This window comes from Ochotona curzoniae, unplaced genomic scaffold, assembly GCF_017591425.1.
Source record: "Ochotona curzoniae isolate NIBS_2020 unplaced genomic scaffold, NIBS_Ocur_1.0 contig_605, whole genome shotgun sequence".
Classification (NCBI taxonomy): Eukaryota; Metazoa; Chordata; class Mammalia; order Lagomorpha; family Ochotonidae; genus Ochotona; species Ochotona curzoniae.
In genome coordinates, this window is record NW_024466491.1 from 1,388,082 (window position 1) to 1,411,712 (window position 23,631).

Sequence of the window (23,631 nt, forward strand, 5' to 3'; positions counted from 1 at the left end):
TTCAGGTTGGCCCTCCTCACTCCACTTCAGGTCCTTCACACGGGCTCTGCCCTCTGCCTGGTGCTCCTTCTGCCCCTGCGGCAGAATGCCTTGGCTCACATGCCAGCACCTGCCTGGAGCCCTTCCCCATCAGCCCCTCTGAGAATTAAACTGTCCACCTCTCATGGCCATGAACCTCCCCTCCTTCTGCTCTTCGTGCCCTTAAATGATCCAGCATGGGCTGTAAGGGGGCACAGCAGCAGGGGTCAGCTTTGTTCTGGCCACGGTGGTCTTCCCCAGTTCCTGGCTCAGAGGTTGTGGGTTGCTCTGGGCTGGAGGCAAGGGTGATGTCATGTACATCCTGACACTGGCCGTCTTTATCCTGACGAGCAGGTGTTGCGACTTCTCTGCGTCGTCACAGATACAACAGGCAGTCACTCGTCTGTCCACTGACAGACAGGTACTCACTTTTCTGAAAAGTGGGCCAAGCAGGTAGAGCCCTTCAACTGGACTCAACCTAGCAGCCGCTAGTGGAACTGTCATCCTAGAACGATTTAGCGTGCCTCCTGCGTGCTTGGGATGATGGAGATCTCGATTCTATCTTTGAGAACTCCTGGAAGAGGAAACAGGTGCTCAAGTCTGTCAGATGCCACCAGACAGAGGCAATCAAGGTGTGCCAATCTGTTGCCTGGGATACAGCCTTCCCCCCCGCGCTGAACCAAGATCCACCCTTGGAAGACCACGAGCAATTACATTAGCATAAACAGAGAGGGTGTTGGCTCAACTTGGTGTACTTGGGGTCCTGGGGGGGACATCGCAGCAACTGCCACACGCTCTCTATCTTGAGTGTGCGTGGAAGTGGGTAAAGAAGATTTCTCTTGGGAGTGCAATGAAGACGGAACCAGCCCCTCGCTCTGTAGCCCTGAGCGCAGTGTCTGGGCAGCAGGAAGGGCTGACCATGCTGGCGAGTGATAACTGTATCATCTGGTTTTCCTGTGGGTCAGAGCAAGTGGGGAGTCCTTCAAACCCAGGAGTCTTGCCTGGAGGAAGCCCAGTGGAGCCCCAACACTGAGATTGCAATGGAGTTTGCTTATTTTCCACTAGCTACTTCTAAGTACGGGGAAGACTTTATTTATTTATTTATTTAAGATTTATTTTGATTCTGTCATTGGAAAGGCACATATATAGACAGAAGCAGAGACAGAAAGATCTTCCATCTGCTGGTTCACTCCCCAAGTGGCCACAACAGCTGGAGCTGAGCCCATCTGAAGCCAGGAGCCAGGACCTTCTTCTGGGTCTCCCATGCAGATACAGGGTCCCAAGGCTTTGGACCATCCTTGACTGCTTTCCCAAGCCACAGGCAGGGAGCTGGATGGGAAGTGGGGCTGCCGGGATTAGAACCGGTGCCCCTATGGGATCCCGATGCGTTCAAGGCGAAGAGCTTAACCATTACGCTGTCGCGCCAGGCCCCACACATTTACTTTCTATCTGCCAAGGAGAGAGAGGGGCCAACTTGCATTTTCTAGGTTACTCCCCCAAACGCTTGCAACAGCCAAAGCTAGGCCAGAGCAAAGCTGGGAGTCCAGAGCTCAATCTATGTCTCCCATGTGGATTGGATGGGTGGGTGGCTGGGATCCACGGGCCTGAGTCCTTCCCCTGCTGTTTCCCAGGGTGCAACGTTAGGAGGGAGCTGGAATCAGAGGCGGAGCTTGCTGCATCCAAGCACTGACAGGGGACAGACAGAGTGGTACCTTCACCACTGCTCCAAAGCCTTCGCCCTTTTGTAATTTGTCTGTGCCTTGAACTTCTTCCAGCCTCAGAGCAGCCCTTGCAGGTGCATGGTCACTCACCCCTCTCAGCCTGATGCTTTTCCCAGTCCCTGGCCCTGAGCTGGGCCCAGAGGAGTGGGAGGAGGGAGGCTCGCTCAGCTGTAAGCAGACTCCACAAAGCTTGATGAGCCCTGATGGTCCCTGGAGGTCCCCTGCCTGTCTCCTGGGGCTCCAAAGTGGTCCTAGCTGCCTCCAGCACCTGCCCCGCTCTGGGATTCCTTGGGAGCGTGTTGCTGCAGAACACAGTGTTTAAAACAAGGGGTGCAGACTCCTGCCCTGGTCTGCCCTTTCTGAGCTGTGTGGGTGACAGGTGCAGGGTCTCTTTTGCTGCCCCCCCAGAAGGGGTAGACTCCCTCCGTGGCGGCCACAGAGGTGAGCATGCTGTCTTCCTGGGGAGGTGACACAAGTGCAGATCACGGGGAAGGCTGATCGTTGTAGGAGTGTTGGCTGGGAGACAGGGGTGGATCTCGCAGCTGGAAGGGAGCAGATGGCTCCTTGTTCTACCGAGGTTTGGTGGGAGCCATGCCCTGCGCTTCTGTCATGGCTGTAGTAGCTTATCTAGGGAAAGCTGTGATGTGGGAGGTGGGGGGATGCCAGCGGCAGCTGCCCACTGTTCCGCGGGACTGGTGGGTGCTCCCGTTGAGTGGGTGATCTGAGTGTACCCCTGTCTAACAGAGAGAGAGAGACTGCCCTAAAATGATCAGCAGCCGTCACAGGGCACACTCCGATGGAGTCTGGTTACGTGGGCACGTGCGACCACTGCCTCTCTTTAAGTCCATCAGCAGCGATGTGGTTAGGATTGCTGTTCGTTGCACCCCTCGCCCAGTCCCTGAAAAGCACCTGCCGGAGTCCTTTCTCAGCACACCTGGCTGCTGCTGACACTTCAAACAGACGGAATCCCACCCCCTTGTGGCTCTTTGTATCAGGCAGCATCTGATGTGTTGGAGATCCATCCCTGTTACATTGTAGATCAGGACTGTATTCCCTGACACACTGACACAGCTGCGTGAACATCCCACAGGGACTGCCATGGTCCCACTCTACATTTTAAATACAGTGTGTGTGTGTGTGTGTGTGTTAAAGACTTATGTTCTTAAAAGGCAGGATGACAAGAGAGTAAGACAAAGTGTGAGAGAGAAAGAGAGAGGAGAGAAAGTAGAGAGAGAGGAGAGGAGATAGGGAATACAGAGAGAGAGAGGAAGGAGAGGAGAGAGGGAGAGAGAGGAGAGAGAGAGGAAGGAGAGGAGAGAGAGGGGAGAAGAGAGAGAGAGAGGAGAGAGGGAGAGAGAGAGGAAGGAGAGGAGAGAGAGGGGAGAAGAGAGAGAGAGAGAGAGAGGAGAGAGAGAGAGAGAGAGAGAGAGACTGGAGAAGATGCCAGAGCTGCACAGGTGTGGCTTTGATTTTTACTCAGGGAGGGAGAGTACCTGGGGCTGAGAATCTTGGCACCTGTAGCCAGCAGGAGGAGGCAGAGGGTTCTAAGAGAGGGGAGGCAACTCGGAATAGTGTTAGAAGGGAACCAGAGATAGAAAGCCCAGAGGACACGGCCCCTTGGTGACACTGGTCGGTGCTGCGTCCTTGTAAGAGGCTCAAGCAAGGCAGACCCAACAATGACAACAGCTGAATGTTCAAGGTGCCTCACATCCTTGAAACCCCAAGATTGCTGATGCCTGCCCCCCTGAGGCAGGCTTGGGGAATCAGAGAAAGGTCACACATGGGCAAAGACAGGAAAACAAAGCAGGGTGGGCTGCCTGGGACTAGTAGTGGCAATACCTGTTTGGGTTTTTTTTGTTGTTACTGTTTTTACTTTAATACTTGTGAATAACGATGGTGGGTTGGGGCCTCTATGAAGTTCCACTGGCTTCACCTGCAAGCAACTACATCCCATGCAGGTACCAGTTCGTGTCCTGAATTTTCATTTCTCACCCAGCTCCATGCTTATGGTCTGGGAAAGCAGCCGAGGATGGTCTAAGTGCTTGGGTTCCTGCACCCACTTGAGTGACCCAGAACAAAATCCTGGTTCCTGCCTTTGGATTGACTTAGCTCTGGCTGCTGCAGTCATGGAGGGAGGGTGAAACACCGAATGGCAGATCTTTCTCTCTGTGTCTCCTTTTTCTCTAAGTCTGCTTTTCCAACACAAAATAAATGAACCTTTAAAAAAATAATGACTTTATGCTAGGTATATGCTTGCAACGAAGGAATCTCAACTGAACTTGAACTGTGGTTATGCAGCAAGGTGGAGGAATCCACCACGGGGGGAGGGTTGTGGGAAGGGTGGGGGGAATCCCAGTGCCTATAAAACTGTATCACATAATAAAAAAATAGTAATAATGACGAGTCAACAGATGATCATTAGAATCCACTGACTGAATCCTCGTATGCCAAGACTCTTCATGTCCTTTTGCAGGTGGTCTAGCTGTGGCGTGCTTGGCTGAATACCTCCTCCAGGAAGTCTTCCCAGGTTGGGTTCCCTGTGTTGCCCACCCCGCAGGGCCCTCTTCCCCAGCAGCTGAAGCTGCCATGCCGGAGGTAAACCACAGCTCGGTGTCCGAGTTCATCTTCATCGGTTTCTCCACTTTCCCGCGGCAGCTACTGCCTTTTTTCTTCCTGCTCTTCCTGCTGATGTACCTGTTCACGCTGCTGGGGAACCTGCTCATCATGGCCACCGTGTGGAGCGAGCGCAGCCTGCACACGCCCATGTACCTCTTCCTGTGCGCTCTCTCCATCTCGGAGATCCTCTACACGCTGGCCATCATCCCGCGCATGCTGGCCGACCTGCTGTCCGCCCACCACTCCATCACCTTCCTGGCCTGCGCCTGCCAGATGTGTTTCTCCTTTACCTTTGGTTTCACCCACTCCTTGCTGCTCACCGTCATGGGCTATGACCGCTACGTGGCCATCTGTCATCCGCTGCGCTACAACGTGCTCATGAGTCCCCGTGGCTGTGCCTGGTTGGTGGCCGGGTCCTGGGCGTGTGGTTCTGCGGTAGGGTTGGTGGTGACCACGGCCATCTTCCGACTCTCCTTCTGTGGCTCGCACCGGATCCAGCACTTTCTGTGCCACGTGCCCCCTCTGCTGAAGCTGGCCTGTGGCAGCAACGTCCCAGCGGTGGCCTTGGGCGTGGGCTTGGTGTGTATCACCGCTCTCCTGGGCTGCTTCTTGCTCATCCTCCTCTCCTACGCCTTCATTGTGAATGCCATCTTGAAGATCCCATCCGCCGAGGGGCGGCACAAAGCCTTCTCCACCTGCGCCTCGCACCTGATCGTGGTCGTGGTCCACTATGGCTTCGCCTCTGTCATCTACCTCAAGCCCAAGGGTCCCCACTTCCAGGAAGGTGACACCCTGATGGCCACCACCTACACGGTCCTCACGCCCTTCCTTAGCCCCATCATCTTCAGCCTCAGGAACAAGGAGCTCAAGATTGCCCTGAAGAAAACTTTCCTCAAGAGACTCCACTCAAATGCCTGAGCAGCCGGTGTGGAAGCAGGGTTACAAACCCTGTGTGAGGAATCCCATACCCTCGGCTGTGCACCTGCTAAGACTGAGGCGAGAGATGAGTGCGTGTCATGTAGCAGGTGCTCAATAAATATTCAAAACGTTTTCATTTCGCATGCCTTACTCGTCCCTATCTTTAAGTATTTAGTGAGCTTCACTGAGAAGCAATTCACACGCCCTACAATTTGCCTGAGAGAGCGCACATTTCTATGGTGTTCGTATACTCAGAATTATGTCACCATCAGCTACAGAGCGTTTTCCTAACCAAGGCACATCTCTCAGCAATCACTTCCCATTTGTCTCTATCTCCTTTGCCCTTGCCATCTACTTCCTGCCTGCATAGATCGGCCTAACCTGGATATTTCCTAGAAACGGAGTCACGAATGGAACGGGGGTCCTTTCTGCTGGGTTCCTGCACACCACGTCGGTAGCGTGACTTGGACCTCTGTTTAATTGCCGGTTGATCTTAGATGGCGTAGGCATGCTACCTCGCTTCTATTATTCACCGTTACGTATTCCAGTGTTTCAAGTTTTTGTGTAATGCTGCTATGAAAGTGCAAGTACAAGTTGCTGTTAGAGTAAGTGTTCTGATTCTCTCAGAAATATACATATGGGTGCCATCCCTGGATCAAATAGTGTCCTGTGCTGAATGTTTTAGGAACTGCCGGTTTCTCCTTTCATGTCTGTATCACGTGTGCATTCCCACCAGCAACCGGTATAAGGCTCCAAGCTCGTTTTATTCTTGACTCTTCATGTCAAGGATGTTGTCCATCGTCTTGTTTGTTGATTCTATGTTGGGAGTCCCGTCTAAGGAAACCATGGCTTAGACTGAGGGCGTGAGCATCTGTGCTATCCAGCAAGACTTCCACATTTCAGTCTTTGATCCCGTTTGAGTTGATAGTGTCTGTGGTGTGAAGGAGGGGTCCACCCTTAGTTACACTGGGTTCTATCAATTTGTGTGTGTGTGTGTGTGTGACCCACACCTATGATGATCTAATTTTGTGAGGGTCAGAGCATCAGGCACATACACACGGGCACATCTAAGGGTGTGTCAACAAGGTTGTGATGCAGTGACTGTTGCTAAGCGATCTACTGCTTTTCTGAGCCACAGGTGACTGTAAGAGGGAAGCTTGAGGGCTGCAATCGTTAATGCAAGGAGAAGAAGACATTCTGATCCAGGTTTGGTCAGCGCCCTTTTGCGTATACTGAATACCATGCTGCATCCAATCCATGCAATCACTGAGTGCGAGTGAAACTCAGAAATATAAAGACAAGGGGCCCAACATGGCTAAATCCTCACCCTGCCAGCACCGTTATCCCATATGAGCATTGATTCACAACCCAGCTGCTCCGCTTCCTTCCCAGCTCCGTGCCTGTGGCCTGGGAAAGCAGTCGAGGACAGGCCCAAAGCCTTGGGACCCTGCACCCATGTGGGAGACCTGGAAGAAGCTCTTGGTTTTGGATCGGCTTAGTTCTTGCCATTGTGGCCATTTGGGAAGTGAACCAGTGGATGGAAGATCTTTCTCTCTGTCTCTCTGTGAATCTGATCTGCCTTTCCAATAAAAATAAATAAATCTTTTAAAAAAATACACAAATATTTAGTAATCTCATTTTATCTTCACACATTGAACGTGTATGTTGAATCATCACAATGTCCCATAAACAAGTACAATTAAAACTGAAAAAAAAGTCAGAAAAAATACACATATGTACATTTCAAGGAAAAAGGAATTGAGACATAATCTTACTTTGGTGCAGATCTTTTTTTTTTTCTGAAATCAAGGACCAGCACTGAGTTGCAAAAGGTGGCGCTGCTACCTGTGACACTGGAATCCCATATCAGGATGTTACTTTGAGACCTTGCTCTTCTTCTCCTTCTTTCTCCTCCTCCCCCTCTTTCTTCTTCTTCTTCTTCTTTCTCCTCCTCCTCTTTCTTCTTCTTTGAAAGGCAGATATACAGAGAGGAGGAGAGACAGAGAGGAAGATCTTCCGTCCATTGATTCACTCCCCAAGTGACTATAATGGCTGGAGCTGAGCCAATCCAGACCCAGGAGCCTGGAGCTTATTCCGGGTCTCCCACGCAGGTGCAAGGTCCCAGGGCTTTGGGCCGTCCTCCACTGCTTTCCCAGGCCACAAGCAGGGAGCTGAATGGGAAGTGGAGCCGCCGGGATTAGAACCGGCACCCATATGGGATCCTGGCATGTTCAAGGTGAGGACTTTAGCCGTTGGGCCATCGTACCAGACCCAATAGTTATTTTTGAGAACATCATGAATACACGGAAGTGAAAATTTGGGGCAGTGACATAACTTATCTTTGATTTTTTTTCTATGACCTTCAAAGAAGATTTGAAGAGAGAGAAAGAGAGAGAGAGAGAGAGAGAGAGAGAGAGAGAGAGAGAGAGAGAGAGAGAATGTGTTCACTCTGCAACTGGCCACAAAGCCCAGGTCCGATTCAGGCTATTAGATGACTGGATCTCCAGCCTGGTCCCCTACACCGTTGACAGAGCCCGTCATTCACTGCTTTGCTAAGTGCATGAGCAGGGACCTGAATTAGAAGTGGAGCAGCTGGGATTTGAAGCGTTGTTCACCAGGGAGTCCCATGCTGCAGGCAGTGTCTTTGGTTCAAGCCCCCTGAACAACACCAGTCCCTCTGTGACCTTTTTGGAAAAGTTTCATTCCTTCTTCTACCATTCTGATTTCTTAGGTCAATGAAAGTGATGCGTAGATCGGGGTGAAACAGACATTAGTGGCATATCAAAGGTCAAAATCCCTTCATGAGTCCGTGTGTGTGGTTAAAGATTTACTTGAATGCAAGAGAGAGATTTTATCTGCTGTTTTATTGCACAAATGCCCTCAGCAGCTGGGCAAGGTTGAAGCCAGAAGCCAGGTTCCACATCCTGGCCTTCCACGTGGAAGCATAGAATTCAAGCACTGGAGCCATCACCTTGTGCCTCCCACGTGGTCATCTGAGAGCTAGATGGAAGCAGACTCTAAGCAGCATCTAATGTGGAATACAGAGATCTGTCTCTGCTTTTAAAATTGGATCTTCAAGATGTATAAAGAAAATCTCCCCTGTCCGAGGTAGCCGGTTTCAGACGCTGGTGGTGCCCTGTTGGGGGCACTGATCATTTCCTGCCCTGTGATTGGCCCTTTGCCCTGATTGGTCTGCCTTGGTTATCTTTAAGCTGATTGGACAAGTTTGACAGATAAGGGGGCGGGGCTAGGCAGGGGAGGGGCTGGAGTGTAAGGGACATAATGGTTTTCAACGGAAGATCGGAATAAAGCGCCTCGGAGACTCTCTCAAGTGTCGGGTGATTTCTTCCGCGGGACGGGAGGACCCCTGATAGTGCCCCTGCCTCATGGAAGTGTTAGCTGCCTAAAACCCAAAGGATGCGGAAACGTCACCATCTTTTTCTCAATTCTGCACCATCACTTGATGTTAGAAGACATCTATAAAACACCCAACCTTCACGTAGATTCCTTTAAGCTTCTGTAGTTGAACAGCAACAAGGACTAACAAGGGACTAGAGAGGGTTAAGAGGAACCAGGAACCTCAGAAAAATACCTTGGACCAAGGAGCTGTCTCTCAGCACCCAGCGGCATGCAGTGAGGTAGGATGGCTACCATGGTTACAGGAAGTGGGTGGACACCACAGTGACCTCAGCCAGAGATCTGGCGCGCCCCAAAGGCAGCCAGGGCCACGTACGGGCCGATGGTGGACAAAGGCCAACATTCCTTGCCCTATCAGGGTGCCAGCACCCACGTCAGAAGGGATGTAAAACCTTGGGTTCTCACTATCCAATTTGTATTTCCTGCTCACAGCCCACAGAGAAAGGCCCAGAGGTGGTCTTCTCTTTACATAATGAAGTCCTGTTTGTACTCAGCTGGTATTTCGGCAAAGCCAACAAGGTGAAGATGAGGAACTGGCCTTCGGGCGACACTAGCAAGTTACTGCCCGTCTGAAGGAACTACGCTTGTATGCACCACAGTCCCTACGGCAAAGCTATGTAGAAAGGCCCTTTTGGGTGAAATAGACTTTTCATTAGCAGGTGAATTGCTTGGTATTTAAATGATGAAATAATACAGCCATGGGGGGGGGGAAGGACTCTTATAAATGACTATGATAATATTTTATGAGAGACAGTATCCATTTATTTTTTTTTCTGAGAGAATGATAAAGGAAACAGTAGCATTTGCATTTTTAAAATCTGAAATGCGGAGTTGTGGAAACAAGAGATCTGTCACTGCACATCCACTAAGATGGCTGTCTATTATTCCCACCTAAGAGCTGGGGGCTGGGATTGTGGTGCGGTGGGTTAAGCTGTTGACTGCAGTGCCGGCCTAGAACCTTATAACCATAGCTGGACGCTCAGCCTGAGTTGACTATACCTTCATCCCCAGAGTTCATAGAAGAATTTTCTTGTCCCCACTGCCCCCCCAGCCCACACTAGGTCCAAGACGGTCTCTTATCACTCCCGTCCATCAGGTCCACCTGATGGCCCCGGTCAGAGAGCTTGGCCGTGGTCCATGGGGGATCTGTAGGATGGTCCAGCTCTCCTCAGAGAAAGGAGTAACGAGTCCCTTCGTTCTCATCCTTTCATCATCTTCTCATTCCTTCTCCAAGCCCACCCTCCGCTCCTGTACAGACACACACCTGCAAACCATCCTCTTAGGGCTGACAACATGTTAGTCCTTTATATCTAAATACTGTCTTCATGTTATCTTAGCAGTCTCTGAAGAAGGCCCCTGGAGCAGGTGATAAAACAGAGGTGGGATGAGGTTTATATTTCTCATCCAAGCACGGGCATCTTGTCATGGGTAGAACCAGTTGCCTGACTCCCTAGGGCCTGACTGATTTATTTATTATTATCTTCATTGCGAAGGCCGATTTACGGAGAGGAGGAGAGACAGAGAGGAAGATCTTCCATCCGATGATTCACTCACCAAGCGGCTGCAACGGCTGGAGCTGAGCCAATCCAAACCCAGGAGCCAGGAGCTTCTTTCTGGGTCTCCCACACGCAGGTGCAGGGTCCCAAAGCTTTGGGCCGTCCTCCACTGCTTTCCCAGGCCACAGGCAGGGAGCTGGATGGGAAGTGGAGCAGCTGCAATACGAACTGGTGCCCTTATGGGTATCCTGGCGCATGCAAGGCGAGGACCAAGACATTTAGCATTGTATTGACAAGAGGGCAAGGCAGGGGCTGGACTGGCAGGGTGTGGCACAGATAAATGAAGAATCCCACACAGTTGGGGCAGACATAGGTAAGGAGAGATGGCTAAGGAGACCCCAGTTTTAACAGGTTCACCAGAGGGAACCTGTAAGGTGCCTTGGCTGGGAGCATCTGGGTCCAGACAAAGGGTTCTGTTCTTGGTGTATTGTGTGTGACTAACAGCCCAGGGCTCCCTATTGCCCAGGCTATGAAGCCTACCCTTGGCTTCAGAAAAAAAATCCACCATTGGGGGTTGGGAATCCGTGGGCAGAACATGCGCTCAGGTCTTCTGTTACGATAGCAAACATTTCAAATCTGACAATTGGGTTCCCCAAAGCTCCTGTGGCCACCCCCCACGCCCACCCCCGCTGGTTCTTGGCAAGGCTCAGACAGAAGACACGGCACAGTTTATTCGAGAAATGTGCAAAGGGGAGGTGGGGAGGTGGGCTCAAAGGGGCTCCAAAGCGTGGCCCCACAGGGGTCACTGTCCCTCGACCAGCGGCTCCACCCGCAGCCACAGCCCGCCATCCGCACGCAGGATGAGCTCCGGCTTGCGACTCGGCTCAGCACTGTCGGGCAGGATGCGGAAGCGCAGCAGCGTGAGCGCCAACACCACCTTCATCTCGGCCATGGCGAACGCCTGCCCGATGCAGTTCCTGCGGACGGGGAGAGGTGCGGACTGCGCCCTGAGGACCTCGGACTGGGATCCTCGTCCCACCCTGACCAGTCGGAGGGACAGACATGGGGGTGCCCCTTCTGGGGATCCCCAGGTAAGTTTCCGTTTCCCCACAGACTCCATTCCCTGGTAGACTGGTAGACGGGGATGGGCATTCTGATGGTTCCAGGACCACCATCCGGGCCATGTGGGTCCTGTGCCTGAACCAGGGCACTGCTGGGAACTCCTGGGGGCTACACAGCTCCCCGACCTGGCCCTGACTCAGGCCCCAGCACACACCAGCTAGGGGCTCTGCGTGCACATCAGACCCATCTTGGACCAGCTCCCGGGGCCCCAGGCTTCACGCTGGCATCCAGGCAGGGGAGGAAGGAATGCCTGCAGTGCCCATCCTTGCTTCCTGCCCCACCATCATGCCCTCATCCCTGCCCCGGTCTCACTCTGCCCGGCCTCACATGGCACTGCCCTCACCTGGGCCCTGCTGAGAAGGGGATAAAAGCCAGGGGCGACCTGTCCTTGACTTTCTCTGGCTCGAAGCGGGAGGGATCATAGATCTGGAGGTGAGAGGGGAAACAGGGTTGCCGAGTGGGGTTCCCCCAGTAGAGCTGGCCTCGGAGACAGCAGCTGTGACATCGCTGACTCAACCCCTGCCCCTCCTCCCTCCAGGACCCCTGGCATGATCAAGGGGTCAACCATTGCATTGTTCAAGGGTGGAGGTGGGGACAGGAGGCAGCACCTCGGGGTCCGGCCACACAGTTGGATTGTGGTGGGTCCCAAAAATGCTGATGAAACACACAATTCCTGTGGGAGGAGATGGGGCATTCAGGTCAAGGTCCCTTGCCTAGTGGGCCCCTTTCCTGACTAAGAGGAGCCTCCCCCCTGATATGCAGGCACCTTTAGGGATGACACGGCCGTCTGGAAGCACCAGGTCCTGGGTGCAGCGGCGGGAAATGGCTGTGACGGGAGGATGTAAACGCAGGCTCTCCTTGATGCACATGGTCATGTAAGGCAGCTGGGCCAGGTCGTCCCTAAGGAAGAGCCCGGACCATTACCCAGGGAGCAACGTGGAGCCGGCCATCCTCCCATAGCCTGATGAATATTTCTGTCTGTATTAAATAAACTGCAGGTGCACCCGATAGCTGAGCTTTTAAAGGCAGAAGAAAATAAATGACAAAAGCAGACAATCGTAGACATAGCAGAGAAAATTCAGCCAGATAATTATCGCAAGATATCTAGGAAATTAAAAAGAAAAATCAGGCACAAAGACCAGAGAAGTGGTGAATGCCTGAGGTGTGTGATATGCAAATTATCTCAGGTTAGTCATTATACATTCTGTGTGTATGGAAATGTCCCAGGGTTCCCCCGAAAATATGTATGATCACCATGCAACAAAAGAGAACTGCATTGTCGCCTTGCTTTCTCTCATTCCTGTCCCCATCCGTGTGGCAAAGGTGGATCCGTACCAGGTGCTGGCTCCATCAGACTGGGACACACCTCCCTGGGTGCTTCCCAGGGAGGACACGAGGCTGGCAAAGCCGTGTGGGCTGTGTTTGCTAAGAAAAGGAGCTGGGTGTAGGAATTAAGGGGCCAGAGAAGCACGCGTATTCAGGGAGTGAAGAAGTTTGGGGGACATGCGGTTTTAGGAGGTTGAAGAAGGCAGTAGGAAGGAGGCTCATTTAGACAACCTGTACCAAGTGGAGTTATCTTTCCTTAACGCATTGCCCCTAATTCTCTTGGCAGCCCAGACTGTTCTTTCCCCAAAGCCTGCAGTCCTTCCCCTGCTAGCCAGAGAGTGTACCAAGAAATAACATTATCACCAAAAAACCAACAAAGGCCATCTTCCCTCCCCACTGTCCAAGTGCTAATCCAGAGAAAGGGGTTCCAAGAACTCCACTCACCCTCCACTCACCACTCAATCTCTTTCAGTTCCCGGTCTCTCAGGAGCTCCTGCACCTCTTGCCGGCAGCGTTCCTGGTATTCCGGGTGCTTTGCAAGGTTGTATAGGATCCAGGAGAGGCCGCTGGCTGTGGTGTCATGGCCTGAAGGGGCAGAAAGTCAGGCTTGGACTTCAGCAACCAGTACCATAGAGTGGGCAAATGCCCACACAGAGAGGTCCAGGAGTCATGCACCAGGTCTCACCCGCCATGCCCACGGGATGCAGAGATGCCGCAACCCTCTCTTCCTCCCACCACACACACACACACACACACACACACACACACACACACACACACACTCACAAACACGGCAATCCACCTGGGCCCCTCACCCTCAAACATGAAGGTGTCTGCCTCTGCACGTAGGTCCACGTCTGACAACTCCTTCCCCTCTTCATCCTGGAGACAAGATGACCATGTCACACCAGCTCTGAAGGCTCTTGGATGTAACCTGGGATGCTCTCAAAGGATTATCATCCTCCCAGAAGCCAAGCACACTGCATCTCTAGGCATCTATCTTTTGGTCATTGTCATGGGATGACTGCCACCCCAGGCAGCATCCTGGGCCTCCTTGGCTCCTGCAATTGTCCTTGGTGGGAGGAATTAAGGGTCCAGGAGCATTGTCCTGTTTTTTTGCAGGATGTGGGTTTTCTGAGAAAAAGTTGCTGTCAGCCCAGGTTGCGTGAGAACTGCTTGTTGAGTTGCGTTGAGAATCAGAGTTGAAGAGTTGTCCCAAAGATGTTGACTCTCACTGCAGTTGGGCGAGTACTGGAAATCTTACATCTCCTGGAGGCACTTTGGAGCTCTATGGGTATCATTCTACCATAGCCTCTCTCCTCTCTCTCTCTCTCTCTCAGTCACACACACACACACACACACACCAAAAAGGGCCATCCAAGACTCCTCCTGCAGGGTCCATCCTTTTGCAAATTCAGGTAAAACCATTGCATTGTTCTAGGTGGAAGGAGAAGTCAGGGCTAGCTACATCCTTGCTGTGGCCGGTGTGAACCCACATATGAGCTTCTCTGACCCAGGGTTCTTGTGCACCTGTCAGCACAGGGATGTGCGTGGGCTGTGTGCCTCAGATACAGATTCGGACATAGATCTAAATTGTGGCAGACTCACGATGGATTTGTCAGTCAGGTAAAACCAGTGTCTTCCTTTGATGTCTGTACTTCGCAGTCATGTCTTACATCTGTCTTTGCATGCTCCCTCACTTCTTCTAATGCCTTCCAGTGCCATCTAGATCAAGTCGTTCTGACGCCCGACCTTGTCCTGCCTCCTGAACAGATCCTCGGGGTGCTCACCTTGGTCAGCAGGAGCACGTCAATGAAGTCCAAAGTCTTGGTCTTGGTCTTGGACTTGAGGAACTCATCGGAACCCTGGCTGGCCAGAGCACGGCGCCGCTCCTGGATGACGGCGTCTGTGAAGTCGTGCACAAGGCGGCAGGCCCTGTGGAAGCGCTGCCCGTCAGGGGTGAGGTTGTACAGGAGGTCTGGATGCACGAAGATTTGGCGGTTCCTTCTGGCCACCAGGGCACTGAGTTCCAAGATGGCAGCAATGTATTCACTGGGCTTCCTGCAGGATGAGGTCGCGAGGAGAAGCAATAAGTGAACATACCCGACCTGTGTGCAATGTCTTTCTCCAGAACTCAACAGCTATCTCGCTCGAGAGAGACTGAGCATCCAGACAACACAAGGGCACGCACGAGACTTGCCTCCTCACATTCCCTATGCCTCCCTCCTTGGCCATGTCTGAATTCAGTTATGTTCTTTCTCTGTCTCTCCTGCCCAGGAGTTATCCCTCCTGTCCTACTCCCAGAAACTACCTGTGGACATCACCCTGTGATAACGGGCCCATTTCCTCATTGCCTCTGAGTATATGGATGCTCGCAAAAGTCAGCTGTGACTATGTCCACCATATTCAAATACATACAGGTTTCCCTGGATAATCTAGGACAGCCTTCGTGCTGCTTTGGCCAGCCTTTCAACATAGTTAAGATCTAGACAGTCCAGGCTGTCTGTCTCCTGACCATCTGTGACCACGCTCTGCTCATTCTAGTGTCTTTTCATTCATTCAAGTATCTCTACCCAACCGGAAGGACCATCCTTTCTCCCTCCCCTTCCCTGTCATTTAGCACCCAACACCTCACTCATCTCTCCCTGATTGCTGGTCTGTCCTCTCATCCCACCACCTTCTCCCTTGGGCCCGTGTCCCAAGTTCCCAATGCCCTGGACAGGGACTCACTCCTGACAGTTGCTGTCGTAGCTGAAGACACATTTCTGCAGACTGTCCAGGGTCATGAGGCTGATGTGCTCAAACGTGTCCACACGGGCGCTGCCCTCAGAGGCCAGGCGCTGCCATTTGGCCTGGTCAAAGAAAATTGCAGAGCTTAGCTGGACCTTGGGTCCTCAGAAAGAACCCTTCTTTAAGTCTAACCACCAGGAGGGACCCCTAACTCAAATCGACCTCTGTTTCTCTGCCTCAACCACCCAATTGGGAGGACCAGCTTGAGAGGGAGTGAAACCTGTTACCGTTTCTGGAGGAATCTTCCAGACTTGGCCTCCAGAGACCTGGCTCCAAGTCCCAGCTCTTCCTCCTGTTTCCGTGTGACCTTGGAGAGCTCAGTAACCTTCCCTGAACTACATCAAGTCTATGGTAGCAGTTAAGTTGATCCGTTTGGATGTCAGGTCAAAGTGATGTCAGTGACACAGTGTTCCAGGTACACTTGCTAACTGAGTGAGCCTGGCCAAGCCCCACAATTTCCCTGATTCTCAGTTTCAATGCCCACGATAAGGCACCACAAAGGGTTGTGGAAATGAGGCTATCTAGATCAATTGGCACTTGTCATCACTGTTGTTGTGTGTCCAGTTAGTGCCAGGTATCCTCGTCTCCATGCTGTGAAAGTCAACTTTACAAAGACAGGAAGACACACAGAGAGAGAGAGAGAGAAAGAGAGAGAGAGATACAGACACAGAGGGAAAGATATCTCATCCACCGGCTCACGCCCCAGCTGACTGCAATGGTCAGTGCTGGGCCAGATGGAAGCTAGTGGTCTACCATGTGGAAGGCTAGGAGACAAAACAGATGGGGCATCTTCCCCCCACCATCACCTTTTTCCTCCTCCTCAGGTCATTAGCAGGAAGCTAGATTTGAAGTGGAGTCGTGAGTACATGAACTGGTATGCATGTGGGATGCCAATTATAGCCAGCAGGAGCTTGACCTGCTATGCCTCCTGCGGATTCCCCGTGCTGGGAGAAGCAGTTCTCCACGGACCTAAACATCCTTGCCAGGCATCCTGATCTCTCATGTTCTTCACCGGCGTCTTAACCTTTGTAGACAACAACACGGAGGAATCTAATGGTGATGGCCCCCATAAAAGTGTCAGGCTTGCTTCCCACTCACCATGAAGACGGATTTCCTAGCTTACATTCCCATCCAGCAGTGTACTAGTGAACGTAAACCAGTCCAACTGTTACGGAGGACAGCATGTAGATTCCTCAGAGCTCTGAAGGAACAGGACCCTGCCAGCTCATGCCCAGGAATTTAACCCAGGAAATGAAATCAGCATTTGAAAGATTGAACTCTACTCCCTAAAATAGATTGCAGCTCAAGTCACAGTATCTGAGATATGGGATAAACAACGTTGTCCCATCGACTGGTCGACTGAATAAAATACGGTTTATACTTATCCAATGGGATACTACTCAACCAGTGAAAGAATGAGATGCTATATTTTACAACAAGGTTGTGAAAATAATGATCCAAGATGATTGGCAAAAAACACTGCATTTATTTCCTCTAAAAAAATGTGTAAAGGCGTCCCTGACATCTTAGGATTTGATTATTCGTCTTTGCTCATCTCTATGTTTCTGTGGAACTGTGCCTTCCTGTTTGTTACTTGTTGAACATTATGGTTTCATGGTGTGTTAAGCCTGTGATAATCAAGCAAGGTGAAATTACGTCATCGTAAAAATCAAAGGAGAGAGAAAGGAAGATGAGGGATGGAGGTAGGAATGAAAGGAGGTAAAGAGAGGGCGGAGAATGCTTATTTCCTTAGAACTGCATCCACGAAGCACATGAAATTAGTTCTCTCCATTTTACTAAAAATCAAAGCAGAATTTCCCAAAGCCCAGTTCTCACACTCTCTAACAGACTATGCCGTAGAAGCAGACATTCATAGAACCTCACTTGGGGTACCCGCATGTTGTGTGATGACTAGTAAGCTTCCCAGGGTGTCTTCTGGTAGAATGCTTGAAATAGTGAGAAGGTAAGTTACCAGAACTATATGAGAAAAAAGTTCTAGGTACTTCCTAAAACTCTTTATCCAAATTCTTCACTTCTTCCTACCTCCACATCTTTTGCAACATGTCTTTTCAGTAACTTGTATTACGAGAGAAAGCCTCCATTGTTCCTACCTTTGACTCTGTGCTGAATTTTTAAAAATTATGTGGTCATAATGATGAAATGTTAACGCTGTCCAACGAAAGTGTCCTCACATTCCTTTGAACACTTGTCTCTGAAGATGACCTCCCTCAGAGAGGGACCCACTTGGCATAGCGTGTCCCAGCTTAGATTGCCCTAAAGCCAGCTGAGCCACAAATTGGCAAGATAACAGAGTAGGGTTGACTTCTGACCCACTATGCATTGTGGACCATGGATGAAAGACCCAATCATGCAAGGCCCAGCCGGATGACCCGTTGACTTATTAGCAGTCATAAACCTTTATTGCTTTAAACCCATGGGGTTCAGATGGTTCATGATAATAACAGTTCCTATGAGAGCTTCAACATTAATGTCTATAGGGCTTCTGGGAGACTGACACCTTCAACACAGTGTGCCAGGGACAAGCAAAGACCTCTATTTCTCTCTGCTTCTCTCTGTACATCTATCTTTCAAAGCAAAATAAGTCTTTTGAAGATTTATTTCAGAATGGGTATTCCGTGGCCCCTTTGCTCTCAAGACTTCCGCTGGGTCCCTGGAGTTAAGACACTCACATGCATGATGTCCGCGCTCTTGCTGAAAATCTTCATGTAGGGCTTCAGGATGTTGAAGTGGAAGGCAGGCGTCAGCATGCGGCGATGGCGGTTCCACTTGTCCCCGGAGCTCAGCAGAAGCCCGTCCCCTGGCAGGCAGAGTAGCCATGGGCAGAGGGCAATACCATCACCCTTCCCTGAACTTCCAAACTTGACCTTACCCCTCCACCTTCAGTTACTCACCCAGCCATGGCATCAGGAAGCCGTAGAAGACCATGTCCTTGGGTGCGATGGCAGCTGATGGGAACAACGAAACCATGAGAGGGCAGGGGAGGGACTGTGTCAGTTAGGGGGTTGTGCTTCCCCCCTCCAAACCCAACGAATCAGGAAAGGTGCCAAGGATAGAGAGAAAGAACGGACCAGACCAGGCTTCAGGAATGCACAGAAAAGCAAAGACACATGCCAACATGCCACATCACACCATGACATGGCTTCTACATGGCTCAACATGTTCTGTGACATGCAATCACAACATTTTCAATAAGCATCCTTTTACGAACCTAGGACACACTGCTCCATCACGTCCTGAAATCTTCCAACTTGCACCTGGGTTATAGAACTTGTTCCCTAAATGTCTTAACGTGCTCCTGACGTGGTGTCACAACCGCCATATCCTGTCCTAGACATGACACAACACGCTCTGACATGGACCAGAGACTCCGTGACATGACCTCAGGACGCCCCACTGAAAGGATTCATATAAACTTCCATCAGTGTCTCAGCTGTGATTCGGGTAGGACCGAATGAGGCAACAGACATGACCCGAACCGAAAAGCACCCGAGATTTCAGACTAGCTCCCGGCAATGCATAGGCATCGCACGCAGGACCAAAAGATAACCCCAAGCCACATCTCAGACGGGAAGCTGACATGACTTGTACGTGATGGCTGGCTTCCAAGGGTATACACGTGACAGGTGTAAGCAGGCAGCACACATCTCAGGTGTAGTTAGGATCCAGATGTACAGGTCCATAAGCTTAGACGTGGCCACACAACAGACGCAAGCAGACTTCAGAGGTGAGCAGAGGGCAGAGAGATGGAAGTCCGAGTGAGACACAGGTGGCTCTCTTGTCTGCACTTGAGTCACCTGCCTAGCAGCACAGAAACCTCCACAGAGGACAAGCCAGTGACCAATGTACCATCTATGTGGGACAAAGAGAACAGGCTGGATACAGGGTGGAAGGTGCAGGTGACTGCGTACCAGGGCCCTCCATGCTAGCCCCTCTCATTTCCTAAGGTGCACACCAGGCCCTGGGTGTGCAGGAGCCCTTTCTCTGAGCTCTACATCTGCACAACAAACAAGACCAAATGCAGGCTCTTCTAAACTGCCAGAGAAGGACCGACGTCCAAGGACCCAGACAGACCTGGCACCCCATCACCTTCTCTGTGCTGAGCTGCCTCCTGGACTCTCACCCACATCCCCCGGACACTTACAGTCAGGGTCCCCCTGTTAGAGGCACAGAAAAAGTCACTCTCCATGTGGACCCCCCAAAACCACATCCCCAGGCTTCTCTTCCACCCAGTTTTCCAGAGGCAGAGACCGAGGCCACGAGCGATGAGGTGCTTTGACCACAGGAGGTCAGGTGGTGTGTGTGACGTGGCTCAAATGTGAATGCAGAGCCTGAGCACTTGACCGCTTAGCTGCTTGGTGCTTCCTGAACAACAGCCCTGGGGACCCTTGTCCCTCCCAGGGGCTGGGCAGTCAGGGTCCCAGTGATGGGCTGAAGTCATCCGTCTAGGTAATCAGGTGAAGATAATCTAACCAGATCACAGGTCACTAAGAGGAAAGGTGAGTTGTCCCTGAGGATAGAACCCGACCCATCATGGGCACCGTGACTAAAGGGCAGCTGTCAAAGGGAAATCGGTTCAACTCATAGGAGGAGGGAGGGAATTCCGAATCCTACTGTGCCTGAAGACCACTCTCCCTGAGTTTTAAGGACAAACACAACCTTTGAGTTTTTTACCACTCACAGCTGAAAGAGACCTCAGAAGGCCAGAGAGAGTGTGGGGGCCTGACCAGGACCCCATTCCATTTTGGTGGGTGTTGCCCATTTATAAAACTCACCCATCTACACAGGGGTGGAGAAGACAGTGGGCAGTGGGCAATGGGCATGTGGCAGGATGTGGTGCAGATTCCTGGGGCTGGAGCAGACAGGCAACTGTCCTGCTGTGGACAGACCACCGGATAAGATCCAAGGAGTCTGAGGTCCAAGGTGATGGCTGTCTCAGAAGTAGCAGCCCAGAGCCTCTGCCAACCACAGGCTATTTCCCACAGACCCAGCCAGCCACAGGCTCTGCCCTTGAGCCTCTGCCAACCACTGTCTCTCTCCAGAACCCCTAGCAGCCACAGGCTTTCCCCTCTCAGCTGTAGGTTCTGTTCCGGACCCCTCTCCAGCCACAAGTTCTGTCCCAGAGCCTTTGCCAGCCACAGGTTCTCCTCATTTCTGTGGAACTGGGCGCATGCAAAACACCAGCCTGCAGCAAGCACTCCAACACTCACTCGTCATTCCTGACCCAGCTTGGGACGACTCCTCCAGGCAGGCTTCCAGCCTGTTCCACCAGAGATGCCACTTCTCCATTGAGCTGTTGCAGCCCATCTCCACCTGACTCATTCCTCTCCTGGCCACATAAATCTGGTATGATCCATTCCTTCAAAATTAAGCTTTTTTTTTTTTCAGGGCTGACATTTGGACTGAAGCCTGTTAAAAACACAGGGGTCCTAGGACAGGAGTCAGGATGCAGGAGTGGGGGGAGAAAGTGGCTGGAGGCTGGTGAATGCATGAAGCAGAGAGGAAACACCTGGTGGAGAAGAAGAAGGGGAGCCAGGAGACATGGCGTTGGCATTAGCCCCTTGGTGGGAGAGGATATGCAAGCTGATTGTTGACGCACCACATTGACCACCACCACAAGCTTTGCCTGGGTACCTGAAGCATTCAGGACAGGTCGGAGGACATCAGGGTGGCACAAAGAGACGAACGGGATGGTGGGGCCCACCCAGAACAGAAAGCCCTGGGGGTAGGTGGTGACCAGGCGAGCCATTTCGTTTAGGCCCTGGTCCGTGGAGTTCATCTGCAAACAAGGTAAGGGTTGTCACCTCCTGGGGTGGCTCACTTTCTCTCCATTTCTATTTGACAGGGCTGAAAGGTTCCCAGGGGGCTGGTAGGACATGGTTTCTGAGGCTGTGCCACTAGGATGCTCCCAGGAGAGATTAGCATGTGTGTGCATGAGCACCCTAAGGTCCCCAGGCACCAGTGCGGGTGAGCACCTGCCCCCCAAAGGACCCAGCGAGAACAGGCAGAGGAGAGACAGGCTCGCTGTCTTCAGGAGGTGGACTCTAGGTACATAAAATGTAGGATGCGACATAAGAAGTGGATGCAGAGAGGGGAGAGATGGTGCACAGATACCTATGAATAGAATGACACGCATATAAACAGAATAATGGCTATGTCAAGAAGACATGACAGATTCATAGAGGGGGCTATATACACAGCAATGGTTACACGGATGAAGAGGATGATGGAGAGAGAGCAAGAAGACACAGGAGGGGAGATGGGTATGTGTGGGTAGGATTAGGGATAGGCAGATGGGGACTGTTCCTCCGAAACACAGAATGGTCGACAGATAGACGAGGAATGATAGCTGCTAGCTGGATGATGCAACTATAAACTAGCTAGACCGATCGATAGGGGTGAACGGAAGGAAAGGGTAGATGAGATCAATTCAGTTAGGTAGAGCTAGGTCATAGTATTGTGCATCAAGCACTCAATCAAATTGTGGCTCAAACACTGCTGAACGTGTGCAGTGTTTGCACAGCTTTGTTTTCTCATTGTGGTCTGAGCAATACAGCACGACAACTCTATTTACACACCTCACGCACGGCCTTCGATTTGATGAGTCATGGGGAGACGGTTTCAAGTTTGTGGGAGGAACCTATGGGCTCTAGGCAAACACTACCCTGCTTAATCAAGGGACTTGAGTGTCCATGGATCTGGGTGTGGGGCAAGGCGGTCTGCAACGACCCCTAGTACACACCGCAGACATGCAGGTGCATCTACACTGTGGCCAGTCTCTCTCTGCAGAAGCCCAAGGCCCCTCCGAAGGGGACACAGCAGGGGCTTCTGCAGGAGCCAGAGGTGGCACAGCATCTGCCCTGGGCAGCACGGCTGGACCCCAACCATAGAGGGAATCGCTGCTTCTCCTGCCCCTCCCCTCTCAGAGCCATCTCTAAGTCAGCAGGGAGAGTCCCAGGCACAGGGTGTGGACTTGCTGTCTGCCCAGAGGGGTCCACCTCGGCTCAGAAGGATGGGTTTGCTCAAGCAGGGGAGGGTCCCAGCTCGGGGGCAGGCACAAGGGGATGTGCTCTGGGGAACAACATTTCTGGGCTTGAGTCTATTTTTGCATGCTCTTGTGTCCTGCCTGGTCTTTGGGGTCTGCAGTCCCTCCTGGGGAAGGGTCTGTATACTGGGGACCCCAGGGAGCAGAAGTGAACCCTGCTGTCCTTGAGAGCCATGACTTGCATCTGCGGGCACCTTCTGCTCACCAGGGTCTGTGCTGAAGTGTATCCTGGGCGCCCTCACACTGACCTCTGCCCACACCCCTGGGAATACCGCGTACAAATGAGGCCACAGCGACCCAAAGAGGAAAGCCCCGGAAGGTGGAATTCCACTATCCACCCTCACTCTGTTGTACAACAGGGCTCTGGGGTGGGTCTTAAGGAGGAAAGAGCGAGAGAGAGGAAGTACCTGGAGAGCAGAGGCACTGAGAGATGCCCGCACCTCTGCCCTGGTCCAGCTGTGCCCCCACTGTGTGTGCAGATGGAGGGACCACAGCTCATCCCTGTGGAACCACGGCTGCCAGACATGAGCAATCACAAACTAACGGACGGAACACAGAGCGGGCCCTGGACACACCCCTGAAGCAGTGCCCAGTGCTACAGTGGAGAAGGTAGAAAAGCCAGGCATCTCTTCTCTATGCTGCTCATTCTGGGGGCTCCCCAGGGGGTGCACTATGTAGGGGAACGGGGTCCAAAGCAGATGTGGGTGTCAGGACAAAAATGAGGAGTGACCAAGAGGCCTCATTTGCTGCTCTATTATCCTTGACCCCAGTACTCCTCTGACCCTCCAAACTCCATCTCTGTCCTCCAGGGTATTCCAGCCCCTATCCGCTGCCATACTCACCAAGTGCAGATGACGCAAGAACCAGTTCTGTCTGGGAGGCTCCAGAAAACATCGGAGCCGGCGAGACATTTTATAGTAAGCGTAAGTCCTCGTGAGCACGTGAGCCAAGACCCAAGAGGTGCCAATCAGTACCAGGAGCAGCCACGGGGAGACTGCGCCCAGCCCCAGCCCCAGCTCCAGCTGGGACAGGCTAAGCTGTGACATCCTGTAGGGTAGTGGAGATGGAAATTGAGTTCTGAGATATAGAAAGGGAGGTCAGGGCAGTGAAGGGGGGACAGGGCTGGGGCAGGGAAGGCTCTGGG

The 23,631-nt window shown here is 52.0% G+C and overlaps 2 protein-coding genes across 2 annotated transcripts; one reads left to right on the forward strand and one right to left on the reverse strand.

The window, feature by feature from the left end:
- The first annotated feature begins 4,325 nt into the window (after nucleotides 1–4,325).
- Nucleotides 4,326–5,273, forward strand: LOC121162956 (olfactory receptor 10H2-like). Its single transcript, XM_040990181.1, has one exon. It carries the CDS (start codon nucleotides 4,326–4,328, stop codon nucleotides 5,271–5,273), a length of 948 nt encoding a protein of 315 aa, XP_040846115.1.
- A 5,715-nt stretch (nucleotides 5,274–10,988) lies between these two features.
- LOC121162957 (cytochrome P450 4F2-like) lies at nucleotides 10,989–23,533 on the reverse strand. The gene is made up of 13 exons (XM_040990182.1): nucleotides 23,330–23,533; nucleotides 21,077–21,221; nucleotides 18,337–18,390; nucleotides 18,115–18,242; nucleotides 15,365–15,486; nucleotides 14,425–14,695; nucleotides 13,450–13,516; nucleotides 13,090–13,219; nucleotides 13,036–13,041; nucleotides 12,075–12,223; nucleotides 11,917–11,981; nucleotides 11,652–11,734; nucleotides 10,989–11,163 (listed from the first exon to the last, which is right to left on the reverse strand). Exons 1-13 carry the CDS (start codon nucleotides 23,531–23,533, stop codon nucleotides 10,989–10,991), a joined length of 1,599 nt encoding a protein of 532 aa, XP_040846116.1.
- Nucleotides 23,534–23,631: the final 98 nt, after the last annotated feature.